A 25,307-nucleotide genomic window follows, 5' to 3' on the forward strand; every position below is an offset into this window, starting at 1 on the left:
GCCTAAACAGCTAGGTAGGCGAGGAGACGGTGAGCCAGCTAGAGACGGTGAGGAGAATCAGAGGAAGGACAGACAGAGGGACAGCCAGAGAACAGAGTCAGGAAGGACAAGGGGGCTCAGAGTCGGCCAACACTTCCTGAGCCTGCAGGCCACGGCTGGTGTCAAGCTAGCACTTCGGCACACCAGTTTTGTCACCTGAGCCTCTGCACTGTCCCACCCCACAAAAGAGAAGCACGGCTCCCGAGACAGAGGGGAGTGAGGTCAGAGATGCAGGTGATGGGCCCAGGCCAGGGCACAAGGTCAGGGGTGAGAGAGGGACAGAGGAGAATGAGGGAACTGGGGTGCAAGCAAACACAACAGAGCTATCTAGGTGGACGGGACAGTGGTGGACCCAAGACTTCAAGGTCCCCAGGGCCCGGGCCCAGGCCGAGGGTGGCAGAAATCCTCCCTCAACCACGGGCCAGTGGCTCCTCTTGCCAGCAGCCGGTCAGCGGGGCTCGTCTCTGTCCTTCTAAGCATCGTACAGAATGAAAAGAACACTGCTCTACAAGTCCTGAGTTCAAATCTCATCCCTGATACTCACTTGCCGTGTGACCTTTGGTAAACCATCTGCCTTCTCTGGGCCTTTTCTTTAAGACAGAAGCACAAGTTCAAATCCTACTGCTAACGAGATGTGTGATCTTGGGCAAATCACTTCGCCTGTCTCTGACCCTCGATTTCCTCGTCTGTAAAGTGGGTCTATTAATGGTACCTATATCTGACAAGATTAAATGAAAGTATGTAGGTTAAGCACGTAGCCCATACGAAACCCTCAATATTAGCTGGTATTAAGGTTACCGTACCTTTTATTGGATTATCAGCGGGCCTCAATCTGAGGCAGTTCTGCCCCTCTGAGGAGTTTCAGTATATACATGGCAGCATTTTTGGTTGTTAGATGACTGGGGAGTACGAACATTTAATCCCAGGGGCCATAGTTGTTAAATTCCCGCAGTGCGTGCAACAGTCTTGCAAAATAACACAAACTGCTTCTCTCAAAATGCCAACGGCACCTGCATTAAGAAACACTGGCTGCTGGGGCACCTGGGTGGCTCGGTCAGGTAAGCCTCCGACTTCGGCTCAGGTCATGATCGCGCAGTTCACGAGTTCGAGCCCCGCATAGGGCTCAGGGTGGTCAGCATGGAGCCTGCTTCAGATCCTCTGTCTCTCTCTCTCTGTCCCTCCCCGCTCATGCTCCCCTCTCTCTCTCAAAAATAAATAAACATTTAAAAAAAGTTTTTAAAAAAAGAAACACTGGTTGCTAATCCCAGTGTCCTTGATCTCCAACGATCTCCAAGTCGAACAGGAGGCAGTGCAGGATGGTGGGTCTCTGAGTTACACAGACCAGTTTTCAATCCATTTCTCTACCAACAAGCTACGGGAACCTGGAGATATCACGTCATCTCTTTGGGCCTCAGTTTCCTCATCCGTGAAAAGCAGACACTGATTTGTGCCTCGTATGACTGCCTGTGGCTTAAACAGGGTAACAATGACAGAGCATCTACAGCAGGGTCCTTGGGAAATGCGGTCATTGCTAGCACAGAGCAAGCAGACAGGTGGCCGGGGCGGGGCGGACGCGTGAGTTATCAGAACCACCTTTCCACACCAGCTGGCTTTCCCATAGCTCACTGGTCCCTGCAGCACTCTGGGAGAAACAGGCCGTCGGGATCCCAGGGTCTTGTTGGTTAGAGCAGGAGGCAGGTCTGGTTGGGCTCCTGAGACCCACCTGGCTCCTGAGACAGGAGGGAAGAAGGGAAGAGCCAGGAAGAGCCCTGAGCAAAGAGGACAGCTGAGCTGTGAACAAGGGCCTTTTAGTGACTGTCACAGCTTGCTTGTAAGTGGGGGTGGGTGGCAGAGGGAGGGCGGAGACCTGATATTTATCAGACCCTGGACTACGCACCATAACGGGGGAAAGTGCTTTCCGTGTCTGGCATTTCATCCACCCGACAACCCTGAAAAACAGGTGGTGCTGCCCCCACTTTACAGACCAGGAGCCTGAAGCTCAGGCAGACGACACGATGTGTGTGGAGTCATACATCTCGGATGCAGGGACAAAGTCACAGTTCTTCCTCTCTTCCTGTCTTTTCCTTCTATTTCCCACCATCTCTCTCTGTGTCTACACTCTCTCGCTGTCTGACCCCATTCAATGGTCCCTTATTGCTCCAAAATTAAAGACAAAACTACAAGCACCCCAGGCTCTGGCCTTGCCACCCTGTTGAGCCTCATTTCACAACATCTGCAGCCTCCCCACCCCAGGCCCCAGTGCCTCTGCTTTTCTTTCGTCCTTTCTAATCCCTTAAACCCCAGGGCCCTTGCACACACTGTTCCCTGTGCCTGGAGTGCTCCTCCCCTCCCACCTAATCAACCTCACCTCTCCTTCAGATCACAGTGAGTGTCACGTCTGCAGAGAAGCCCCCTCTGACCTTTACGAGGTCAAATCCCACCCCACCCCACCCCCAAGCACCAGGACTTCAGGACATTTGTCACTGCTGCAGTTTCATGCTTGTCTGAGATGATCTGATCAAGAGCTTACCTGCCCCCACGCCCTCCTCACAGGTATTTGTCAGGTGCCTACCACATGCCAGACACCGTCCAAGATGCCACAGGGACAGTGGCGAACAAGCCAGGCAAGGTCTCTACACTCGTGGGGCTCACAGCCTGACGGCAGGAAACTGACAAAGAGGGCAAAGGGGTGGAGGTGGGAATGCTGAGCAGGCTGTGTGGGAGAAGCAGGGAGGACAGGCTGGGGGAAGGCCAGAGAAGAGGTAGAGAAACACGCAAGGCCCAGGCACGGAAACGGGCTTCGAACACCCCAGAATTCCCATGAAGGAGTCTGACTCGCTCCCAGGGTCATGGGGAGCAATGGAAGGGTTTGAAGCAGGGCAGTGGCCAGGCTAGCCATGTGTCTCAGAAAGATGGCTGAGGAGGAAAGCTTGGAGGGCCAGGCTGGAGGCCGGGAGGCCAGAAAGGAGGCTCTGACCTAATCCAGGCAAAGGTGGCCGACAGAGGCCAGCAAGGGTGAGGAGTGGGAGGAAGAGGAAGGGAGGGAAGCATGATGTTGAAAGAACTTGGTCAACTCAATGTCCTGTGATGCCCTGGATGGGATCCTGGAAGAGAGAAAGGACCTCGCTGTAAGAACCGGGGAAATCCAAGTAGAGTGTGTGGTTTAGTGAACTGTCATGTCCCCGTGCCCGTTGCCTACTGCTGACAGGTGCACTGTGGTCGAGTACACGTTCCCATTAGGGGAAACTGGGTGAGGGGTACACAAGAATTCTTATCATCTTTGCAACTTGTCTGTGCATCTGAAATCATTTCAAAATCAGATGCTTATTTAAGACAAAAACAGGGGCACCTGAGTGACTCAGTTGGTTAAGCATCCGACTTTGGCTCACGTCATGATCTCGCGGTTTGTGGGTTCGAGCCCCATGTCAGGCTCTGTGCTGACAGCTTGGAGCCTGGAGCCTACTTCGATTCTGTGTCTCCTTTTCTCTCTGCACCACCTCCCTGCCCCCTGCTGGTGCTCTGTCTCTCTCTGTCTCAAAAGTAAAATTAAAACATTTAAAAAAATTTTTTTAATAAAATAAAACAAAAGCCTGGGTGCCTCAGTCAGTTAAGTGTCTGACTCTTGATTTCTGCTCAGGTCTTGATCTCACAATTAGTGAGCTGGAGCCTCACATCAGGCTCTGAGCGGACAGTGAAGAGCCTGCTTGGGATTCCCTCTCTCTCTCTCTCTCTCTCTCTCTCTCTGTCTGCCCCTTCCCCACTCGCATGTGCGTGCTCTCTCTCAAAAACAAATAAATATTTTAAAAAATAGTAATTAAATAAAGAAAAGTTAAGCATGAAGCCTCAAGAGTGGATACGCTAACTTGGAGAGAAGGCAGAGGCAGGGGGACTGAATTATGGTAAGTGCTAGATTATGCTAAGTGCTAAGGAGAAAATTCAAGTGGGGGGGGGCAGGGGAGGGGGGACGGAAAATAGGAAGGGTGGGCATTTTTCATTAGGGTGGCCCTAATGTCACCCTCAAGCGACATCTAAGTAAAGACTCAAAGGAAACACTTTGCAGGTGGTTTCTCATTTATTTTTCACAACTGTGGGTGGTATTTATTTGCCCTGTTTTACAGATGAGAAAGTGAGCCCTAAAGAGGTTAAAACAATTGACTTAAGGTCACCTAGAAAAGAATGGGGGCTCCCAGACCTACAACTGGACACGGGCCCCTCGGTTCCTCTCTGGGGAAGGTGGTTAGGAGCCCCACCGCCCCGCCCCGGGCCCTGGCAGACGTCACTAACTGATGGAACCCATCTCGGCTCACTCCTTTGCTGAAGCCAGATTTCCAAACCCTTCCAACAGCCGCTACTAATTAGTAGGGTGTTGCCATACCTTCCCTCCATGTACCTTCTTAACTCGATCAGGTTCGAGAGGTTAAGGGACAGAATGGGCCACATGCCCCCCTGAGGGCACCGGGTGGGCAGAGGAAGGGGGAGAGGGGCCAGTGTTGGTCGACAGGAGGGTCCCTCCACCTGCTCAGCCCAGCACGGTTCCGTCCAGGATGACCTCGATGGCCGCAGAGATTCGGTTTAGTGACTTAACCGCGTCTGGCTGCCCCCTCCAACAGTCGCCCTGGGACCCCTCCATCCACGGTTACGGCACTCTTCGTAGCTGAGAAACAAATTTGGAGGGGACCAAGAGGGGGTCTCCCCACCCCCGAACCTTTCCCCCTTCTTTCCACATAAAGAGAAACATTTCAGGGTTGAAGCAATGACTCACATTTCCCCAGAGACGGCCAGGCCTGGGCTGAGTCAGGCTGGAGGAACCCAAGGATCACTCATCAGCTTGCCCGCGCTGGCTGAGTGGCTCAGGGCCCCAGGAAGTCAGGGGACAAACGGAGGCGGAGGTGGCACACACAAATAGCCAGAGGATCTCCCAACCCACCCTGGAGCATGTCACTGGGTGTCACCTGGCATTGCTCAAACGGACCTTGATGCAGAAGAAAACTCCTCTGGACCTTCCTGAATGAGCTTTACGGCTGACTCACCGCCACCTGGGGACAGCAGGTGAACGCGCAAACCACCAAAGAAGGGAAAAACGGTTCCCATTAAGAAATCTCTTCAGTGGATGGATCAGAGACCACCAGCGCAAATGCTCACTCGCATTTCGTTCTGGGTTTTATTCTTTAAAGAAGCACAACACAGCAGCTGGGGGTTGGAACTGACTGCAAAGGGTAATTTTAGATGTTAAATTCTACTTCTCCTTTAGCTGGTATTCAACACGCAGAGATGTGTCCCCAGGGACCACATGAACACGAGACTGGCTACAAGAAGGCTTGTCCTCCATCCCGAGCCCCTCTCTACTTCGGCCCCATGAAGCTGTGCCCTCCTCCGCTCATCCTTTGCTTGGCATCTGCCGAGGGCAGGCGTGCCAGGACGGACTTAGAGACAAGAGGCAAAAGGGTGTGAGTGGCTGGGAGGCAGCTCCAAATGTGCTTCTGGCTGCCTGCCTCCCCCGAGGGTACCAACTGCTCCCCTCCAGGGAGACCCCCAGATGGGGCTCCAGAGCAGCCTTCTGCTCGTCCTCTCCTCCTTTGTTGGCCTCCTCTTGTCCCTCCCAGTGGCCTTCCTAGGCCATAAGCACACCCAGCCTCCACCCTGATATTGGATACTCCACAGGACCCTACAAGAAATTCTGGCTCTGGAGTCGGCCACGATACTGGGTCTGCCGCTTCTAAGCAGCATGGCCTTGTGGAGTTGCCTTGCCTCACCCAGCCTCAGCTTCCTCATCTGTTAAATGGGGACACAACAGGACCCATCTCTTGAGAATCCATCCTAATGAAATGAAATGTGCTGCTCCCCCAGGGCCCTCAAAAGTTAATGCTCAGGGAACCGTGGTTCCTATGTCCTGCTCCATGGAGCAGACAGGTCGGAGAACAATGAGAACAGGTGTTACAAAGAGTTATAAAGGGGTCCCGGTACTGTCCTCCTGATGTTGGCCAGAGGTTCAAGGAGATCCTGGCCTCTCCATGAAGCCACTGGTGGCTCTTACACTAACCTACCTCATTTCCAAACCTGCTGCCCATTTTACACTAGTGCCGTGATTTCCAGATCGCAGCTCCCTAATGTGGGAAGGGAACTTTCTTAGACTTGTCCTAAACCTGCCTCACCCTGACCCAGCAGGACCAGGGGGCTGAGCGGGTAGATCTATTTTTCCTGCCCCTTCTCAGCCTTCATCCTTCTTCCACCCAACATTCTGAGCCAACAATAGCTACTTTCCAGGCTCAGTTGCCCCACAGAGCACTATTCCCTGAGCAAAAATACCCATGTGGGGGAGGGGGAGGAGGCTAAGGAGACGCCACAAAGCGAGGGCCTGGGGGGTGGGGTAGCAGGAGGAAGAGAGGGCATTTCTTGAGTGCCTACTGTGTGTCAGGGTGAGAAAGGGCCAGTCCCTGGGGAGATTCAGGAACCCAGAAGACTGTGGGTGTTGGGTCTCTAGGACAGCAGCGGACCCAGCCCCCAGAGATCAGGCCCAGGTCCAAGTTCCAGGGCAATGCTCAGGGAATAGGGTGAGGTGAGTGGGCTCCAGACCCTGATGAGAAAAAAAGGAGCCTGAACCCCAAAGAGATTCCAAATCCTAAGAAAAATGGGGGCTCAGAAACAGAGGGGATGAGTTTCATGACAGGGGAGTTATCTTGGATCCTGGATCCCTGGAGGGTTTAGACCACGGTGGGGCAGGAGGTGGGGACCTGCAGAGCTGGAAAGTCATTTAATTGAACATCTCAGTGGCCTTATGTGCCAGACAAGGTTAACGAGGGGAAGAAAACAGAAATCTTAAAACGGCAGCCAGCAGCTTCCACTTTCAGAGGTTTGGATGAAAGGGTATCTGCTGGCCTCTGGGAAGACCCCACTGGGCAATGAGGCAGGCCCAGGCTTTGGCTCTGTGACTCCTTTCTCCCCATGGCAGGGCATCTCCTCCAAGCTTTGGAACACCCCACCCCACCCAGTGAGGGGCTGTTTGTACACAGTGGCTCCAGCCCCCGCCCAGCCCGGGTTCTGTGGGCTCCTTCAAAAGCCTGGGGAGGGCTTCAGTGCAGAGGTCACAGAGAAAGAATCTGGAGGTCAGAGCACCACCCCTCTCCCCTCCCCCAACAGAGGCTTCAAAGACAGAATCTGTGCGCACAAAGCATCCCCCTCCCTGGAAGCCACCAGAGTCTTTGGGGGGGGGGGGACACGGAGAGGGGGCACAGCCACCAGAAAGCCTGGAAGAACTTTGCTGAAGTAGCTGCCGGGAATCGGGGCCCTGAGTCAGAGTTTTCCTGGAAGGCCCTGGGTCAGTCAGGAGTTTTGATGCTGAGCTACGTGACCCTGACCCACGGCAGCTCACACACCTTTGTAGGCTCTGTTCCCACCTGTCAGAGCAGTGGGCTGGATCCCCGGCCCCACCCCAACCAATCGCCAAGCCCTGTCAATTCTACCCCTCAATCTCTCCGTCTGCCTCTCTCTCTCTTACCGCTACTATCACCGGCCTAGGCTGAACCACTTCCGACCCCCACTTTTGCCCCCTCACCCCCAGCGGACAGCCAGAGTGAGTTTGATAAAAAGGCAAGTCAGATCCTGTCGCCTCCCTGCTGGCACCCCTTCCAGGCCCCGCTGAACCCTCCACCCTGCTGGTTATAAATGTTTGCCTTCTGTTCTTTTTCCAGCTCAAATGGGGTCTTTGGTGTCAAAGAAAATAAAAGCCTAAAATTTATTCATTTGAAAATACATACGCGTACACACAGAGACTTCCACTGCTCTTGGGATGAGGCCGAAGTCTCTTACCTGGTTTGCACTGCTTGTGGGGCCCAGCCCCTGACTACCTCTCAGTTTACCTTGGGTCACACTTGCTCTTGATTTCTACTCCAGCTACCGTGAACGTGCTATAGAGGTCACCTACCTCAAGACCTTTGCACATGCTATTCCCTTGGCCTAGAATCTTTCTCTCCGTCTTCTAACCTGGTTAGCTTATCCCATCCTTCAGATCTCTTCTCAAATATTTCTTCCTCACAGATGTCTTCCCTGATGCTGGTCCCCTGAGCCTCTGCCTTGGAGGGGCCCCTCTGATATAAACTCACATAGCATCCTGCTAATAATTAGAGAGCCATGAGAGTACCTAAGACCATGTCTGTGTGCTCACCATTCTCTACCTTATGCCTGCACAATAAACGGTAGCTATTGTCACCATTAATCTTCCCATATTTACCTGGTGGGAGGAGCTAGATTCTGTGCTTCCAAGAATCTGTACGCGAGAGTCTGCAAAAGAGGCAGTGTGGGGGTTACTTTGGCAGCCTTGGCAGCTGAGGCATCTGGGTTAGAATCCCAGCTCTGCTACTACAAACTGTCTTTGGGCAAGTCACCTAACTTCTCTGAGCCTCAGTTTCCTAATCTTGTTTGTTTGTTTAAGATCCTATTTTTAAATAATCTCCCCACCCAACATCAGGCTCAAACCCACAACCCCAAGATCAAGAGTCTCGTGCTCAGTCAACTGAGCCAGCCAGGCTGATCCTGTTAATCTGAGGATTAAATTAAAACTTTGGACACTTTGGTTATAAATGTCTTCATTATGGGGTGCCCGGGGGGCTCAGTCGGTTGATCGTCCAACTTTGGCTCAGGTCATGATCTCACAGTTAGTGAGTTCGAGCCCTGCATCGGGCTCACTGCTGTGCAGACCCCACTCTGGATCCTGTCTCCCTCTCTCTCTGCCCCATCCCCCCCCCCCCACACACACACACTCTCTCTCTCTCTCAAAAATAAGTATTTTTTAAAAAAAATTTTTTTTTTCAACGTTTATTTATTTTTGGGACAGAGAGAGACACGGAGCACGAACGGGGGAGGGGCAGAGAGAGAGGGAGACACAGAATCAGAAACAGGCTCCAGGCTCTGAGCCATCAGCCCAGAGCCCGACGCGGGGCTCGAACTCACGGACCGCGAGATCGCGACCTGGCTGAAGTCGGACGCCTAACCGACTGCGCCACCCAGGCGCCCCAAAAATAAGTATTTTTTAAAAAATGTCTTCGGGGCACCTGGGTAGCTCAGTCGGTTGAGCAACTGACTTCGGCTCAGGTCACGATCTCATGGTTTGTGAGTTCGAGCCCCGCATCCGGCTCTGTGCTGACAGCTCGGAGCCTGGAGCCTGCTTCGGATTCTGTGTCTCCCTCGCTCTCTGCCCCTCCCCCACTCATGCTCTCTCTCTGTCTCAGAAATAAATAAACTTAAAAAAAAAATTAAAAAAAAAATGTCTTCATTATGACTGGCAGAAATCTCTTTCAGGACACCCTGCCTCCTTTTGCATCAATTTCTGCCACCAAGCAATGTTCTGATGGCTGAAAGACAAAATAAAATGCCCAGGACAACACGGAGTCCAGAGCAGACCATGTAATATGTCAGGATTTCCAAAGTGTGATCTATGGCCCACCAGCACCAGAATCTGGGAGTGTGTCAGAAATGTAGGTCCCTACACTTCAAACTTACTGAATCAGAATGTCTGGGACAAGGGCAATGAAATTTGCATTAGCAATCAGAATCTCTGATGGTTTTCATGCATACTCGAGTTTGAGAAGCATGGCAACTAATGCAATCGTATCGCTGTTACCTGGAACCGGCAACTCCTGGGGGCCCTGCTTCTAAGCCCAGAGGTTACCTGTTATGACAGGGTTAAAGCATCAGTCAGCAGAAAGGCACACGGTCTATCAGAGACTGGTACGCTTCCTAATGGCTGAAGCACAGGCCTTGGGCTTAGACAAATCACAGTATAAATTTTGGTCGTTCCACCTACTTGCTTAGCTGTGGGACCTCAGACATGTGGCCCAACCTCTCTGAGCTGCCTTCCTCACTTTTAAAATGGTGACAAACAACCTCGACCTGCCAAGGTTGTTGGGATAATCTGAGGAAGTGCCTTATGCAAAGTACATTTCAGGTGCCCAGTGGGAGGAAGAGGGGGGAGGGTGAAAAACAAAACAGGAAGTGCTTCACTACCTCCCCAAGCCTCCTGGGCTGCCACAAGAGCACTGGTGGTGGAATCTGTGTCCTTCTCAGACACCACAATTCCTGGCCACCTAGAACAGGCAGAGGCCCTCTCTGAAAGGTTGGTCAACCACCCAGTTCCTTTGCAGAAAAGGAGAGTCGGCCAGGTTTCCAAGGAACAGAAGCAGGGGTTGTATGGGAAATGGCTAGATAGTTGCCCAGGGCCCATACTGAGGGACCTGGGCCCAGAAGGGTCACATCTCTCAGGGTCAGGCCTTGCAGAGTAGTGAAGACAAGCAAGCCATGGTGGGTGAGAACACAGACTCTGAAGACAAGCTGTTTGGGTTTAAATTCTCGCTCTGCCAACTACTGGCTGCACCTGGCTGGCAAACTCCTGCTCACCCTTTGAGACCCAACTCAAGTATCACCTCCCAAGGCCAACTTAGTCATCCACTTCTCCGGGCCCTCAAAGGCTCCTGCCCACACACTCAAATACTATTCAGGAATTTACCTGTTGACTTGTCTATCTTTCCCACAGGCCTGGGAGTTCCTTGAGGGCACCCTCACACCTGGCACAAAAGATGCGCTCAGCAAATGCTGATCCAATTTGAATTCCAACTTTCTCAGCCTTCTGAGCTCCCTTCCTTTCCCCACTGAATGCCTCCTACTTGACTCCCTGTGCCTCTCCCTGATACAGGCTCTTCTATTTTTTTAGGGTTTTAACTTCCAGATCCCTTTCTCCTGGAGGTCTGAATCTGCTCATCGCGGAGCTGACGCTTAAAGAAGGCTGTGGAGAAAGACCTAATAGTAATTTCTCCACCTGTGGGTGACTGCAAGGCCTCCCATGGAAGGTGAAGTGCTCAGAGTCCATGAGACTGCCTGGTCGGTCATAAGGGCTGTGGGGCAAAGTCAGTCATAGACGAAGCACTCTAGCATAGTAGCTAAGAATGGGCTGTGTGACCAAATTGTCTGGGGTTCAAATCTTGCTCTGCGACTTACTGACTCCGAGAGATACACTGCCTCTCTGTGCCTTCGTCTCACCCCCTATAAAATGGGGCTGATAATAAATACCTCCCAGGGTTGCTATGAGGACTAAGTGAATTTGTCACATAAAACATTCAGCATCGTGCCTGGCACACAGCAAGTAACTCAATAAACACCATTATCATCACATGATAGCTAAGCTATTAAACACTGCTGGCAAGAAAAGACTAAAGATTACTGAAGAACACCCTAATGTAGGCAGAAGTTAATATTATATCATTTCCGCCACGGAATCACCAGGTGTCGCCGGGCCCAGAAGGTCTCCCCTGAAGCAGTGGGCCCGGCCCCGTGCTGATCGGGGTCTAACGGTATCAGAGCCGTGTTGCCCGGTCTCACTCATGGACTGGGGCTCCCTAGGAAGAGCTGTGTGTGCACGTCCTCCCAGTGAAGGGTGACACAGAGCAGGGTTGTGGGGGATCTCTGCCAAGTAAACAAGCTCGCCATGTAACCTGAGTCCTTGACCAAGGCCCCAAGCACAGTCCTTCCAGGGAGGCCCATTTCACTGGTAAGGCAACTCCCCGTTGCCCATAACGCACACCCCTACACATCGCCCCAGATCCCTCCTGATCCCACCCTTGCCAGGCGCCAGGAATACAGAGCGGAAAAGGCAGGGGCACTACTAGAACTCCATCTAGGAATAAAACCGGTTAACATATACTAGGCACTTCCTGTATGGTAGGTCTGGATCCTACACTGCACAGGAATTACTCTGAGTTTGGTACTATTATGGTTCCCATTTTCCTTAGGCAGAGACAAAGGCTAAAAATTAAGGACTTTGCTTGAGGTTCCTTGGGTAATTGGCAGAGCTGGGATTCAAACCTACGCAGGCTGGCCCCAGAGCTCAAGCTCTTGATCTGTGTCGATGCAGGGAGACGTGACAGGGTGGAAAACTGCATCCAAGGTGACTTACGCCCTGACAGAAGGCAGTCGGGGTGGGAAGTGACAGGGGCTGTGGGAGTGCATGACAGGTGGGTGGGGGGTGATCGAGAAAACATCTAAGGATAGCTGTGGAAAGAGGAATAGGCTTAATGGATTTGGGACATGTGTCAATGTTGCTCTGAGTGACACCCGCCTCTTTGAGTCAAGCACTGAGTATATGCACCACACGTGCTCCGATTGCATCGTCTCTCATTGCATGTCTGCCATCACCCAGGGAGGAAGTTGTGACCCCCCACTTCACAGGCGGGAAGCCCAAGGCTCAGAGAGAAAAACTCACCTGCTAAAAGGCCCTTTACAACAACTAAGTGGTGGGTGGATGCTGGGTTCAAGTTCAAGTCAATCCCATAGCCCCTGCTCTTAACCCTTAGGCCCCACCGTACAAACAGGAATCAGTGAGTGTGTGGTAGGGACCTGATGCAGAAGGTGGGAAGCCACGTGATGTTCCATCCTAGGCCTGCGTTTAGTCTATGTCTGCTCCCTGTGCAGGCTGGAGGCAGACACAACAGCTCCAGCCTACCTAAGCCGTGTGTGTGTGTGTGTGTGTGTGTGTGTGTGTGTGTGTGTGTGTTGGGGTGGTGTTGGTAATTAAGAACCTTGTTAAAGGGTCTCCCAACTATATGGGGAAGTAAAATAAGCAAGCAGCAGTGGGGTGGGGTGATGGTGGAATTTCCTCCCCTCCCCTGCTTAAGTGCATTCACCAGAACCAGAAATCAGGGCAAGAGAAGGCCACACACACCTGTTCTTCCCAGCACGTCACCAGGCTTAGAATGACAGAGCCACAACGGTGATAATGTTACTAATGGCTCCCCCTTACTGAGGACCTACTATGAGCACCATCCCAGGAGCTTTACATGAATCATTTCAACCAATCCATGAGAAAGGGGGTACTGTTATCCCATTCCACGGGGCAGAAAACCGAGGCTCAGAGAGTCACTGGCTCAAGGTCACCCAGCTGGGACTAGAAACCACGTCTGTTGACTGTAAAACCCACATCTTAAACAGAAAGAGCACTGAATTAGGAGTCCAGGAGGAGATGAAGAGCTAAGTCCTGCTTCCAACTCCCTGTGTGGCCTCAGGCAAATCTCCTCCCTGTTCCGTCCTGAGCCTTTGTCTCCCCAGGAGAGGTTGGTCCAGAAGGTGTCTCAGCCCTTCGGTGACCCTGCGAACTGCCACGCCCTCTCGCTGTCTTCCCCAACCCCCCCTCCCCCACCACCACCACTCTGGGAAGCCCAGCAGCAAGTGGAGCAGCCATGCAGAAAAAGATGAGGTAGTACCTTCTCATGGCTGCCTTATGATCCGAAGCAGCTGGAACACCCAGAACCACAAAGCCACAAAATTCCCTCGCGCCGGGCCGTGGGAGCGGGAGCCCAGAGGGCAGAGGGGCCGGGCATCCCCGGGGCAGCCACCACTTCCTCTGCCCTCACTTCTCGGCAGGGTGTGCGGAAGTGGGGGAGGCAGGCTCTGGCTCTGTGCCCTTCCGGCTCATTTCTCTGGGTCCCCGTGACCTGGGGTGGTGGGAATGCGGTCACTCTGGGAGAATCTCGAGATCTCACTCTGGAGGGCTAAGTTCAAGGGGAAGTTTTAAGACGAGAACCTCTGTTGGGTTCCAAAGGCGATTTTTGCCCACCATGCTCTGCGGCCAGAAGGTCCTGTGCCATCTGAGATACCCTGTCTCCCTCTCTCCATCCTTCTAAGTAGTTGCTAAAATCTCACATCCTAGCGCAAGAGAAGTCTCCCCTTCAGGACAGGTCAAAGTACTAGGGTCCTACTCCCCTTTTACCTGCCGCCCGCCTCCCTGCCTCACTCCTGCCCCCTGTGGTTCATCCGCACAGCAGCAAGAACCTTGCCAAAACCAGTCTCTCTCTCTCTCTCTCTCTCTCTCTCTCTCTCTCTCTCTCTCACACACACACACACACACACACACACACACACACACACACACCAGCTTGGAGCCCAGCAGTGGCTTCCCATCACTCTTAGAATGAAATGCCAACTCCTCCAGCCCCTGTCCCCACACCTGACAAGGCCCTCCATGCCCACCTTTTCCCACCCCTCTTCCCTTGCTCTCTCTGCCCAGCCACGTCAGCCTTCTTACTGCCCATAACATCCAAACCCCATGTCCCTGTCTCAGGCCCTTTGCACTGCTGTTTCTCTGTTCAGAACTCTCCTCTCCCACATCTTTGCCCAGCTGCCCTTGCCTCCTCCTTCAGGACTCGGCTTAATGTCACCTCCTTCCTTGCCCACCCATTTGAGGAGCTCCCTCCCCACCTCGCAGCTAACTCTCCACCGCATCACTCTGTTTTCTTTCCTTTCTCTGAAGTGATCTTTGTGGTTGGTTGGTTTGCTTGTGTAGTCTCTGGCTCCCTCACCTAGAATACCTCTCCTCAAGGGCAGGGATTTTACTGCCTCATCCACTTTGGTCCCTACAATGAGGTGGGACCTCATTTCATCCTTACAACTGTGCAGGTGAGGATGCTGGAGTTCAGAGTGGTGGACTGACTTGCCTAAGGTCACACAGGATGCAGACCCAGGTCTTCCTGATACCAAGGCCACTTCTGCAAAGCCTCCGTGGACAAGGCTTCCAGGGGCCCACTTTGGGGGGGGGGCTCTCACCCAGAGAGGACTTATTCACAGTGAGGCTCCTACCAAGGATAGCAAGAATGAAGGGTCTGCCTACTTCCTCAACGGTCCTTCTTTGGAGATACGGGGCAGCTGGGGCTTGCCAGTGGGGCAGGTACAATCCTGGAGATGAAGAAGCATGCAGTGAATGCCTCCCAAATAAAGGGAGCCCACTAGAAACTGGGGAGCTGGGGAAACCTTCAATCTACCCCATGTTGTGCAGAAGGGGAAACCTAGGACCAGGGCAGGGAAGGGATCTACCTGACGTTACACAGCCTGGCAGAGCCTCACGGTCTGGGGTCTCCAGAGCCGGAGGCCCCTCCCTCCCCTGAGAAATGACAGGGGAAACCCAAAGCCCAGGTTCTAGGGAGAGAGCACTGCCAGGCCCTGAGGGCAGAGGAGGGCTGGCAGAGTGGATCTGAACCACCTGGACAAAGAAAAGACTCACATTCCTTCCTTCTTTCAAAAAACATTCATCAAGAGTCTACTCTAGGCTAGATCTCGGGCCTGTCGGCAGAGGTGAACAGCACACTCAGAAACAGACACCTCCCTGGAGAACCACGTGGTGGGTCCTATGACAGTGAAATACACACAGACCCTCTGACTCTGCAGGTCTCCTCCCAGGATCCAGCCGCGAGAAAGGAGTGTGTAGGTCCACCAAGAGAAAAACAGGAATGTCACAGCTGCCCAGACAGGAGTGTCATCCGTGGATGCATGTGTGCCTCTGCCCAGTGGGACACCGTGCAGCCTGAAAAGGAGCACATTCCGGCATGTGCGGCAACGTGGGCAAACTGAACACCATTCACTGTTATCGGAAGCTGAAGGAAACCAGACCCAAGAGTACATATTATGAGTTCATGCAGATAAAGTTCAAAACCAGGCAAAACTAGGGTGACATAAAGCAGATTAGCGGCCACCTGTCACAGAGAGGGATGGAAGGGAGTATATGGGACCTCTCCGGGGAGGAGAAAATGTCCTATGTTTTGATCTAGGTCCTGGTTCTGCCAGTGTATACATTTTTTGGGGGGAGGGGGAGGGGGGGAGAGAGAGCACAAGCAGGGGAGGAACAGAGGGAGGGGGTGGGGAGAGAGAATCCGAAGCAGGCTCCATGCTGCCAGCACAGAGCCCGATGTGGGGCTGGAACTCACGAACTTCGAGATTGTGACCTGAGCGGAAATCAAGAGTCCGATGCTTAACCAACTGAGCCACCCAGGTCCCCCTGCAGGCATATACATTTGTAAAAACTGAGCTGCACAAGATGTGTGCATCTTAAGAAATTATACCACAATTTAAAAAAATGCACAGTCTTGCCCTCGGGAAGCACACAGACCGGCGGAACAGGACTGGCATATCGTCCTCATGACCACGATCATGAAAGAGGCTGTGCTGGGACTGAGCTGGCTTCTTCCGAAACAGCGTGTGATTAACACTTCCAACCACTGGACAGAAGAGGTCCCACTATCTCCAGATCAGAGGTGAGGAAAACAAATCTCGGAGAGGTGACCGAGTGTCTGAAGTGACACAGCAAACGTGAGGGAGCAGTCTCCACCCCCTGGTCTCCCTTCCCCACACCTTGAGGTTGCTGGTCCCAGGCACCCCCCATGCCCCTTCCTCTCCGGCTGAACACCGAACACCGAACACCGCACACCGCATGAGCAATGAACTTCTGTGAAATAGCTGCTTAGGAAATGCGTTCTTTCTCCGCCTTCCGCCTCCTCCACCCTCCCTCACCCCCTCACTGCCACATATCTCTGAGGTCATTTCAGCCCTGGACTTCTGCCCAATGAGAAGGGGCCCCAGAGGCCGGGCAGCTATGTGTTGGGGGCGAGGGGTGAGTGGTGGTGTGGACCAAGCGGCTTTCTCCGCTCCTGGGCTCCCCTGACCCGGCCTGCGGCCCCAGAGTGCCAGGAGGGCTTGCGGTCAGAGACCCCACCCTTGGCTCCAGTTCACGAGTGACGTAACCCAGTGTCTGGACTCAGAGAATCATGAAATGTTTATTTGGAATAACAGCCACCACCTCCATCGCCACCGCTTACTCAGTTCGTAGCCTGTGCCAAGAGCTTGAGCCTGTCTCGTGAAGCCTCGCCGACGCCCCTCCAAAACAGGTACAGTTAGTTAGGACCTCATTGTACACACAAACTGGAACTCAGTGGGGTGCGGCGGCTTCCCGGGTCTCACGGGGAGGAAGTGATAGCACTGGGATTCGAACCCAGGTCTGCCCAGCCTTCAGCCCTGGGCTCTGAACTGGAGTGTGATGCTTGTAATCCTGCCCGTTATCCCCGAAAATGCCCCCTGAGTAGGTCTGTTCCGGCCGCGTCGCTTTACAGATGGAAAGACTAAGGCCCAGGAAGGGAGAGCCCCCAGCTCAGGGCCACACAAAGAGTTGGTGGCAGGGCTTGGCCTGAAAGCTGCATGTCCACCCTTGGCCTGGCCTTCAGTGACCAGGGCCTTGGAGCAGGCCACGTGCACCTGGATGGGCAGCGTGTGGGAGGCAGGGAGGCCTGGTTCCAGGCGGAGGTAAATATTGACATGACACTGTTTACACTGTAACCCTACTCCGCCTGGCGGCCGCCCCACACCCACCCCACACTCGCCCTGTCCTGTCCCGATCCGTCCTGCCCAGAGGGGAGGAGGCTTACGGGCCAGGAGCTGCTGCTCATATGCTCCTAGGGGCGAGTGGGCAGGGAGCCCGGGACATCTTCGGTCAGGGGGCTGCTGGAGACCTGGGCTGCGGCCCACAGGGCAATGCCAGGAGCTGGGGAGCTGGGGAGCTGGGGAGCTGGGGTCTGAGCTGGGAGTCACAGGGCTGAGTTTCCGTCCTAGCTCTGCCACTGACCGACTGGCACTGGGACCCAAGAACAGTCCGTGAATGGGGAGGAAAGGGCTTCAGTGACTGTCAAGTGCTGTGCAAAGGTGAAAGGTAAGTATCAACATTCCAGCCTGGCCACCGTCCAGCCCCAATCAGCTCCCACTGCCTCTGGCCACTGCCCAACAGCCCCATTCCCGTCCCCAGGGGGGCTTTCCTAGGAGGGCAGAGTTTCTGAAGTGGGTGGCAACTTGGGACTGAAGCCAGAATCTTGAGGAATCAGGAGGCCGCTGCCTGGTTCCAGTCCCTAATTCCCTAAGTGATCTTTGAGTGTCAACTTCCACAGCTCTGTAACGGAGATAAACCTACTTCCTGGGGTTCACGTGAAGGTCGGAGAGGTTTACATTTAAGTGCCAGGCACACGGGAGATCCTCATCTTGCCCCTCGATCTTTCCACCTATAAAATGGGGAAGTTGCATCAGATGGTTACAACCAAGCACTCTACAGTTGTAAGATCTAGCAGCCAGGGCCCCCTCTCCGTCTCTGAGCCCCGAAGTTAGATCCTCCCTCAGCTAATTTCCTGAGTAGTCTTCAGAAACTTGTTCCCCTGTTTACATCTCCCCCCAAAGAATCCCCCAACAGCTCTGTGGGGAGGAGAGAGTCATTCCCAGGCTTGTCAGTGAGCCAAGACAGGCCTGTGGATATTTCTGCCACCCCTGTCCTTGGGGCATCTGGGAAAAGGGCAGAATCCCCAGGCTCTAGACCCCTACTGACAGTGGGATTCAATCAACATTGGTTGTTCGTTGAACCAGGCCCAGACTGAAACTCTTTAAGGACAGGACAGCACCTCCTTATTTTCATCACTCTAAAACTTGGCTCCTAGGAAGCACTCCATTCCACTAACTGTTGCCAGAGGAAGCACAAATGCCACCTCTTCTGGGAAGCTTTCCCTGATACGTACTCATGGCCGGGGTGACTCTGCAGTTGTATCCCCAGGTTGGTAATGTCATATTCTACCTTATTTTAGAGCCACTTGGGAACTTCGTCCTTCTCCTCTATTAGATCAAAGTTCCTTGAGGCCAGGAGCCCCACACATTATTTGCAGGAAAGGAGGTGGGGAGGACGGTCAATGTCCACGCGGAAAGGGGCTTTGTGCAACCTCTCTTCACCGCCCACTCTGGGCAGCGTGCTGGGGGTGTGGGTGACGTGGAGGGGGCAGCGACTAGTGTCTAGACCACCACCAACTCTCCCAGGGCCACTCCAACTGGTTTTCCAGCTCCCAGCCTCACCACTCCTACCCTGAAGCAGCTTGTGTGACCATCTTAGAACACAACTCTGACGACATCACTCCCCTCGCTCTGAACTCAAGGGTGGCTCCCCACTGTCCTTAGGATCGAACCCCAAACCTTTAACAAGACCCCACCTGTGTGCACCTGCCCCAGCCACCTCCCGAGCATCATCTTCTGAGCCCCCAGACGAATTAATTCCGGAACACACATTTTGTCCCATCTTGCACATACGGCTCCCTCCGCCTGGAATGCTCTGCCAGGTCCCATTCATTCTTCAGGCCACAACTTTAATGCCATGTCCTCGAGGAGCCTTGTCTGATCCCCAGGTGAGGTTCCCTTATCTGCTCTACAGTACCCTGTGTCTCCTTGGCAACAGCAATTGCACTCCTAATTTCCTGCTCCTTATCTGCCTGCCTGTCTGCCACACTGTGGAAGAGAGACCTATCAGTCTCTTTCACCCTGACTGCAGCCCCAATGCCTGGTATTGTGCCAGGCAGACTTGTTTGGTGAATGAACGAATGAATGTGCTAGGGGTGCTCACCTAGTGAACTAAAAAAGGAAAACAATGGAGCAGAAACACAAAAAGTCATAAACATTTGCTGATGGTTCCTCCCTGGCCGTAGACATCAAAGTGTGGACTTTAGCCAAGCGGGTTATGTCTTGGCTAATGCCCGAAACCTTCTGTCGAGCCCACCCTGTAGCCCTCTCACTCCTCAAATCTTGTCGCTCCCCTGATGGGGTCTGGTCTCTCCAATTCTGTCTAGGAAACCATCTATTTATTCTTTAGCAAAAATGAACAACGGGCCTGTCTACCAAAAATCTTCACAACGTCAGGAAACCTGAGTAATCCGGTTATGAGCGTAGATGCTGGCTGCACGTGGAAGGGTACCACCGGGCTCTGGGAAGCCAGTAGAAACTGGTTCAGGGGACATGTGGCTGGCCTAGCATCTTCAAATAGTAACACTTTACCTTAAGTTCTTAAGCATTCCACATAGTATCCTAGATTGTATCCTCATGATAATCCTGCTAAGAAAACAAATCTGCCCTTCTTGGTAGGAAAGGAGGTATAGAGAGGGGGAATAGTTGATCCAAGGTCATGCAGCAAGCTGGAGGTACATCCAGTGTTCAAACCTAGGCACTGGACCCTGTCCTCAACTCAGCCACTCACAGTAAAGATGATTCCCAACCCTCAGCCGTGGCTTTAAGCTCAGCCCCTAGGCTGGACTGTGAAGGAACATTCTCAAGAAGCCACAACAGCAGACTGGGAGCACTGGGTTGAGTCTCTTTCTCCCCAACCTGTCTGCCTGGTAACACTCTAAATGTATAGGAGGTATGTTTGACCCTATCTTGCTGTGTGACTGTAGGCAATCTCCTTCACCTCTCTGTGCCTGCTGCTGGGTGGTATGAGACAACTGAAGACAGGAGATAGAAAAAGCCTTCTTAGAACCCTCAGGCCAAGCCTGCACTGAGGTCTACCTGAGGACTTTAAGAACTGCCCTGGGTGAGCAGCTGGAAACCATCGGGGAGATTCAGCCAGGACAAGAGGGAACAGCCCCACCCACCCGCCAAAGGAGCCCCATTTGGAACCTGGGGGCCATGGGAAAGAAACTTGGCTACACTGGAGGGGAGGGAATGCGGGGTTTGTTTAAAACTCATGGAGCAGGAGATCCAAGGAATAAACTCTTTAGCTGCCCTGAATCACCCCCACCTCAGGAATGATCACAGGAACTAGTGTTCAGAGGAAACCAAATGACAGGGGCCAAAGAGGCCTGACGTCGGCCTCCACCCCATCTCCCCCGCCCCCCGCTGCCACCCAACCCCCCCCCCCCCCACACACACACACGCGTGCGCATTGGGTCTACAATCCACTCCTCAGCCTAAGCCTTCGGCCATCTGGCCCCACCAACATCCCTTGACCACGTTCTCTCCTCCTTCCTGGCTCTCTCATCCCCAGGTGCCAGGCAAGCCCCCTTCTGGCCTTTCCGAGAGAACTTCCTGTGTCTCACGCCCTGGTCCTCTGTTCACACAGGTTTCTCTACCTGGATGTTCTTTCCAATTCAGATGCCACTTGCTCAGTGAAGCTTTCTCTCATCTCTCCAGCCAGGAGGGGGCCCTCGCCTGGCATGATACCTCTGCCCCTCCCGAAGATATGCCACCTAGCATGAGGATCCTGGCAGACATTTACACACTGGCAGAAGCTCCCCTAACAGTATTTGTGACAGTTGTTCCTCCTCCGCACAGGGCATATAGTAAGTGTTCAATGAATCTTCACTGAATGATGAACAAAGAAGTGATTCTTAAGTCTCACTGTCCCCTTCTTCTCCCGACAACATGATACACTGTAATCCTTCTTCCAGACTAACAAACAGATGTCACACACAACTTCCCAATTTGAGTTTAAGACTGTACAAGAAAGGAAACGAAGCTGTATTTGAGCAAGCACTCTGGCTGTGTTATCTCACCAAATCCCCACTCCACCCCTGCAAGTAAGACTTTTCAACTCTTCTCACAGATGAGGAAACTGATAGTTAAAGGTGAGGGTTTGACTTGATCCAAGTCCCTGTGGGGAAGTGGAAGAGCTGGGCTCTGAACCTGAATCCGTTTGATGCTAAAACCTGGCAGGTTTCTTAGGTTGTAAGACTCGGAAAAGTATGTCCAAGGTGAGGTGCCCTCTCTTTCTTTGGTGGTTTCTAAGGAGGAAAAAATTCTCTTTCTGAGTAACGTAGGTCAGGGTGGGCTTGGAGGCAGAGCAAATGATATGACCTCAATGTCTCACCCTCTTTAATTGCCTATGTGCTGAGACTTTAAATCAAGGGCCAGGCCATAGGGTGGCCTTAGGGTGTGAGCTCCCTGCCACTGGAACCATCCAAGTAGAGCATTCCAGGGGAGAGATTCCTGACCAAGGAGGTAGGTTGGATCCAAGATGGTCTCTAAGCCATAATTTCATTACTTCTGACTGAACAGGCAAGTGATGGCAAAGGGGGAGGCAGATATTGGCAGGAAGAGGAGAGAGAGAGGAAGGGAAAGGGATGTTGTAAGGGGACTCCAGCTCTGGGCGGAGCAGAGGTTGGTCCTGGGGAATCACTGGGGGACTCTTCATGTCTACAGGGGTCCCATCTTGCCTCCACCTGGGCCCCTTCAGGCTTGGCAGCAGCATCACGGAGAAACAGAGGTGGCTGTACCGCTGGGACTGGCAGCCATCATCGCTGGCACATGCCCTCCTCAGGCCCTACATGGTGACTTGTACTCACTTCACAGGGCACAGAGCAGGACTAGGAGACAGAATCAGAAGGGCTTGCCCAGGGGAAAGAAAGCAAAGAGAAGTAGGTGGCCTCCGCCCCCAAGATGCAGAAGTGATCTAGGGAGGTCACCTCTCTAGGGAGGTGATTGGAAGGTCCAAGCTTTTCCTTCCAGAGAAAACACCCCTCCCTAAAAGAGCTCCAAAAAGCCCAGCCTCAACCACATGAGTTTCTCTCTGGGGCTTCAGAAACCCCCATGAAATCTCCCAGCCATGTCCCTTCTCCTTGGTGTGGCTGACTAACCCCTTCAGCAACCCCCTCCTCCGAGGACCCATTACGGGGAGATGCTGGGGAGACCGGATCACTGAGTGCAGGGTCCTCAAGTGGCCCCCGGTCTCTGACAGCCGCCAATCCAGCTGCCTTCATTCTCCACTCCGGTAGGCCATAGTGGGATAGACAGTCCCCGAGTGCCCTCGACCGAACCCTCCGAATGCGCTGGGCTCGGCCACCCACGATGCCCCAAGCCGAGCCTCAGCACCAGACCGACCTCAGCGTCCCGGGACACTCAGGTCCAATTGGATCCACCGGCTCCCTAACCAACCCCGACCCCGTTGCGGACCCAGCCGGAATGCCCGGGGTCTCCACGCCCAGCCAGGACTTCTGGACGCCCCAGACCCCAACTGCACCAAGTGTCCCCGAACCGAATCGGCCACCCCGAGCCCTGCAAACCCGGCTGGGGCCAGCCGCCCAGAAGCAAGCTCGGCGCGGCCCCCGACGGAACCGAGGCGGCGCCGCCCGGCCAGCCGAGCCCGGCCCGCGCGCCCCCCGACTCCTCGCCTCCCGGGCGAGAGCCGCAGCCGGCGCCCAGCCCCCCGCGAGCCCGGCCGAGTCCCACCGCGGCGCCGCCGCCGGGGCCGTCCAGGCGGGGCGGGGCACTCACCATAGTTCGCGCGCTCCGCTCCTGCACCGCGCAGCTCCCCGGGCGGGATCCCAGCTCTCGGCTCCAGGCAGCGCTCCTCGGACGGCGCGGCTGGCTGGCCCCGGCCGCGCGCTCGGCTCCCCGCGGGCGAGCGCGGCTCCGGCGCCTAGACTCGGGGAGGCGGGCCCGCCGAGCGGCCAATGGAAGGACGCGGGGGCCGGGCCGCTCAGCCAATCACGCCCCGAGCCTGCCCTCGGCCCCGCCCCGCACAACCTCCTTAACCCCAGGCGCGCCGGGCAGGGAGCGCGGCTGCGTGGGGACCCCGCGGCCCGCGCGGGCGGAGTCTCGGGCTGCGGGGTGCGGGGTGCGGGGTGAGCCCTCGCTGAGCCAGGCTTCGGGGGCAGGCGGAGCCCAGGGAGCGGCTCCGCTGCGGCGGGTGCTCGGCGCCAGGAGCCTCGGCGACCTTTGTCTCCTGCCTGGCGCCTGCTCGGGAGTGTGACCCAGGGCGCTGCAGCTGCGCGTGTATTTATGTGGTGTGCGTGTGTGTGTGTGTGTGTGTGTGTGTGTGTGTGTGTGTGCGCGCGCGCGCCCGCGCGCAAGAGGGGAGGAGGGGGAGAAGAGGACAGAGAAAAAGCGGGGGAGGCGTGGATCCCGCGTGCCTGTGTGTTTATTTGAGACCGAAAGGCAGAGACTGGCTATATTTGGGGTTTGTTACTTCAAGCTTGCGTGTGTGTGTGTGTGTGTGTGTGTGTGTGTGTGTGTGTGTGTTTTAAGAGAGCAGGGCGAGAGAAGGAGTGGGAGGGAAGCAGCGAGGAGGACCGATGGCTCTCCATGCCTGTGCATTTTGGGCGTCCGGGGGAGAGACTGTCTCTACATGTGTGTTGTATAAGAGAGTGAGTGAAGGAGGAGGGAGCGGCAGGGTGTCTGTGTATTTGTATGATGTGTGACCTGTGCCTTATGGGCCTGTTGTACATGCATGTAATATGGTAGAAAGAGACTGTGTCCCTGTTACAGAGACCAAATTCCTGTGGTTTTGTGGTGTTGGGGGTGCATGTGTACATGTGCACACACAAGGAGGCTTGGCTGTGATTTGGTACACTGTGGATGTAGCCTAGTTTGTGGAAAGAGATAAAAACCTTGTGTGTGCAGCAAAAGTGTTTTGTTTGTGTGACTTTGTGATCACTTGTATTCATGTTGTGTTGAGAAAGAGAAACCAAGGTGTAAGGGGTGTAATGAGTGTATATTCTGGAGAGACAAAGCCCTCCTGGAGGAGATGGGGTTTGGGCTTTGAAGGAGGTAGAAGCCGTTCATAAGGCAAGAAGGAAAGACGTGCGGAATCTTGCCCACCAGCCGTGAGACTGGTGGTAAGGGCGTTGAATTGTCTGGGAACAGGTGGATTCTGGGAGAGAGGACATCTAGTGCCAAGAGGGAGGGTAAGAACGGGACAGCAACCCCTGCTCAGGAGCTGGCTCAGAATGACTGCGCGTGCAGAAGAGGGAAGGTCTAGGCACACAATGCCAGGATTTCTAGGGGACCATCTGTTCCTGGGCAGTGTGTGTGGCAACCTAGAGGGCAGGGAGGGGCTCTGTGGACGTAAATCTCCCCCCTTCCATTCAAGAGTACTCTGAATTCTTTCAGGTGGAGGGAAGGATGTAAGGAGTAGGGCCACCTGTCAAAATTCACGTAGCATGTTGAGTGCAGCAGACAGGAAGCATGGTAGAGAGGGGTGCGGGTTGGGCCTTGCCCAGGTCTCTGTCCCAGACACTCTCTCCACCCTGGAGGTTGGGTAACATACCATCAGCTGCCCAGGCCTGAGGTAGTTTCAGATTCCTGGCAATTCCTCAAGTATCTTCCTGGGAGGTGTAGCCTGAGGCCTGGATATTGAGATCCAGGAAAACACAAAATTGGAACCCAGTTATCCTGAGTTATCCAACAATGTGATCGTGGGGGATTCCCTTCTCTTCTCTGGGCCTCAGTTTTCTCCTCTGTATTCCTGCCCACCTCCCTGTACTGATGTGAGGATTTAACAAGTTAATGTACACGCAAGTCCCTTGTAAACTACAAACCACTGGAAAATGTTAAGCATCGTTCCATTTATACAAAGTTCAGAAATAAGCAAAATGAATCTGTGCTGTGGGGAAGTCAGGCTACCTTTGGGGAGGGAATAACTGGAAAGGGAAAGCCAGGGACACTTCTGAGTGCTGGTAAGGTCTCAGGAAAGAGGGGCTGGGTACAGGATGTGCTCAGTTTGTGAAGCCTCCTTAGAGTCTGTGTATTTTTCTTTCTACAGGCACACCTTGGAGACATTGCAGGTTTGGTTCAAAACCACCACCATGAAACAAATACCACAGTAAAGCAAGTCAAATGAATTTTTTGGTTTCCTAGTACATTTAAAGTTATGTTTACACTATACTGTAGTCTGCTAA

The 25,307-nt window shown here is 53.8% G+C and overlaps 1 protein-coding gene across 2 annotated transcripts in view; it reads right to left on the minus strand.

Annotated features, from left to right (window-relative positions):
* ECE1 (endothelin converting enzyme 1) overlaps positions 1-23,373 on the minus strand; it is a 113,742-nt gene extending 90,369 nt beyond the window's left edge. Inside the window, exon 1 of one of the 2 annotated variants that reach the window (XM_045475997.1) lies at positions 22,903-23,373. In XM_045475997.1, the coding sequence (XP_045331953.1) occupies positions 22,903-22,905 (3 nt within the window). In that variant the 5' untranslated portion in view covers positions 22,906-23,373. The remainder of the gene's footprint in view (positions 1-22,902) is intronic. The other variant, XM_045475999.1, reaches the window with a different exon arrangement.
* Positions 23,374-25,307: the final 1,934 nt, after the last annotated feature.

This window comes from Leopardus geoffroyi, chromosome C1 (assembly GCF_018350155.1).
Source record: "Leopardus geoffroyi isolate Oge1 chromosome C1, O.geoffroyi_Oge1_pat1.0, whole genome shotgun sequence".
Classification (NCBI taxonomy): Eukaryota; Metazoa; Chordata; class Mammalia; order Carnivora; family Felidae; genus Leopardus; species Leopardus geoffroyi.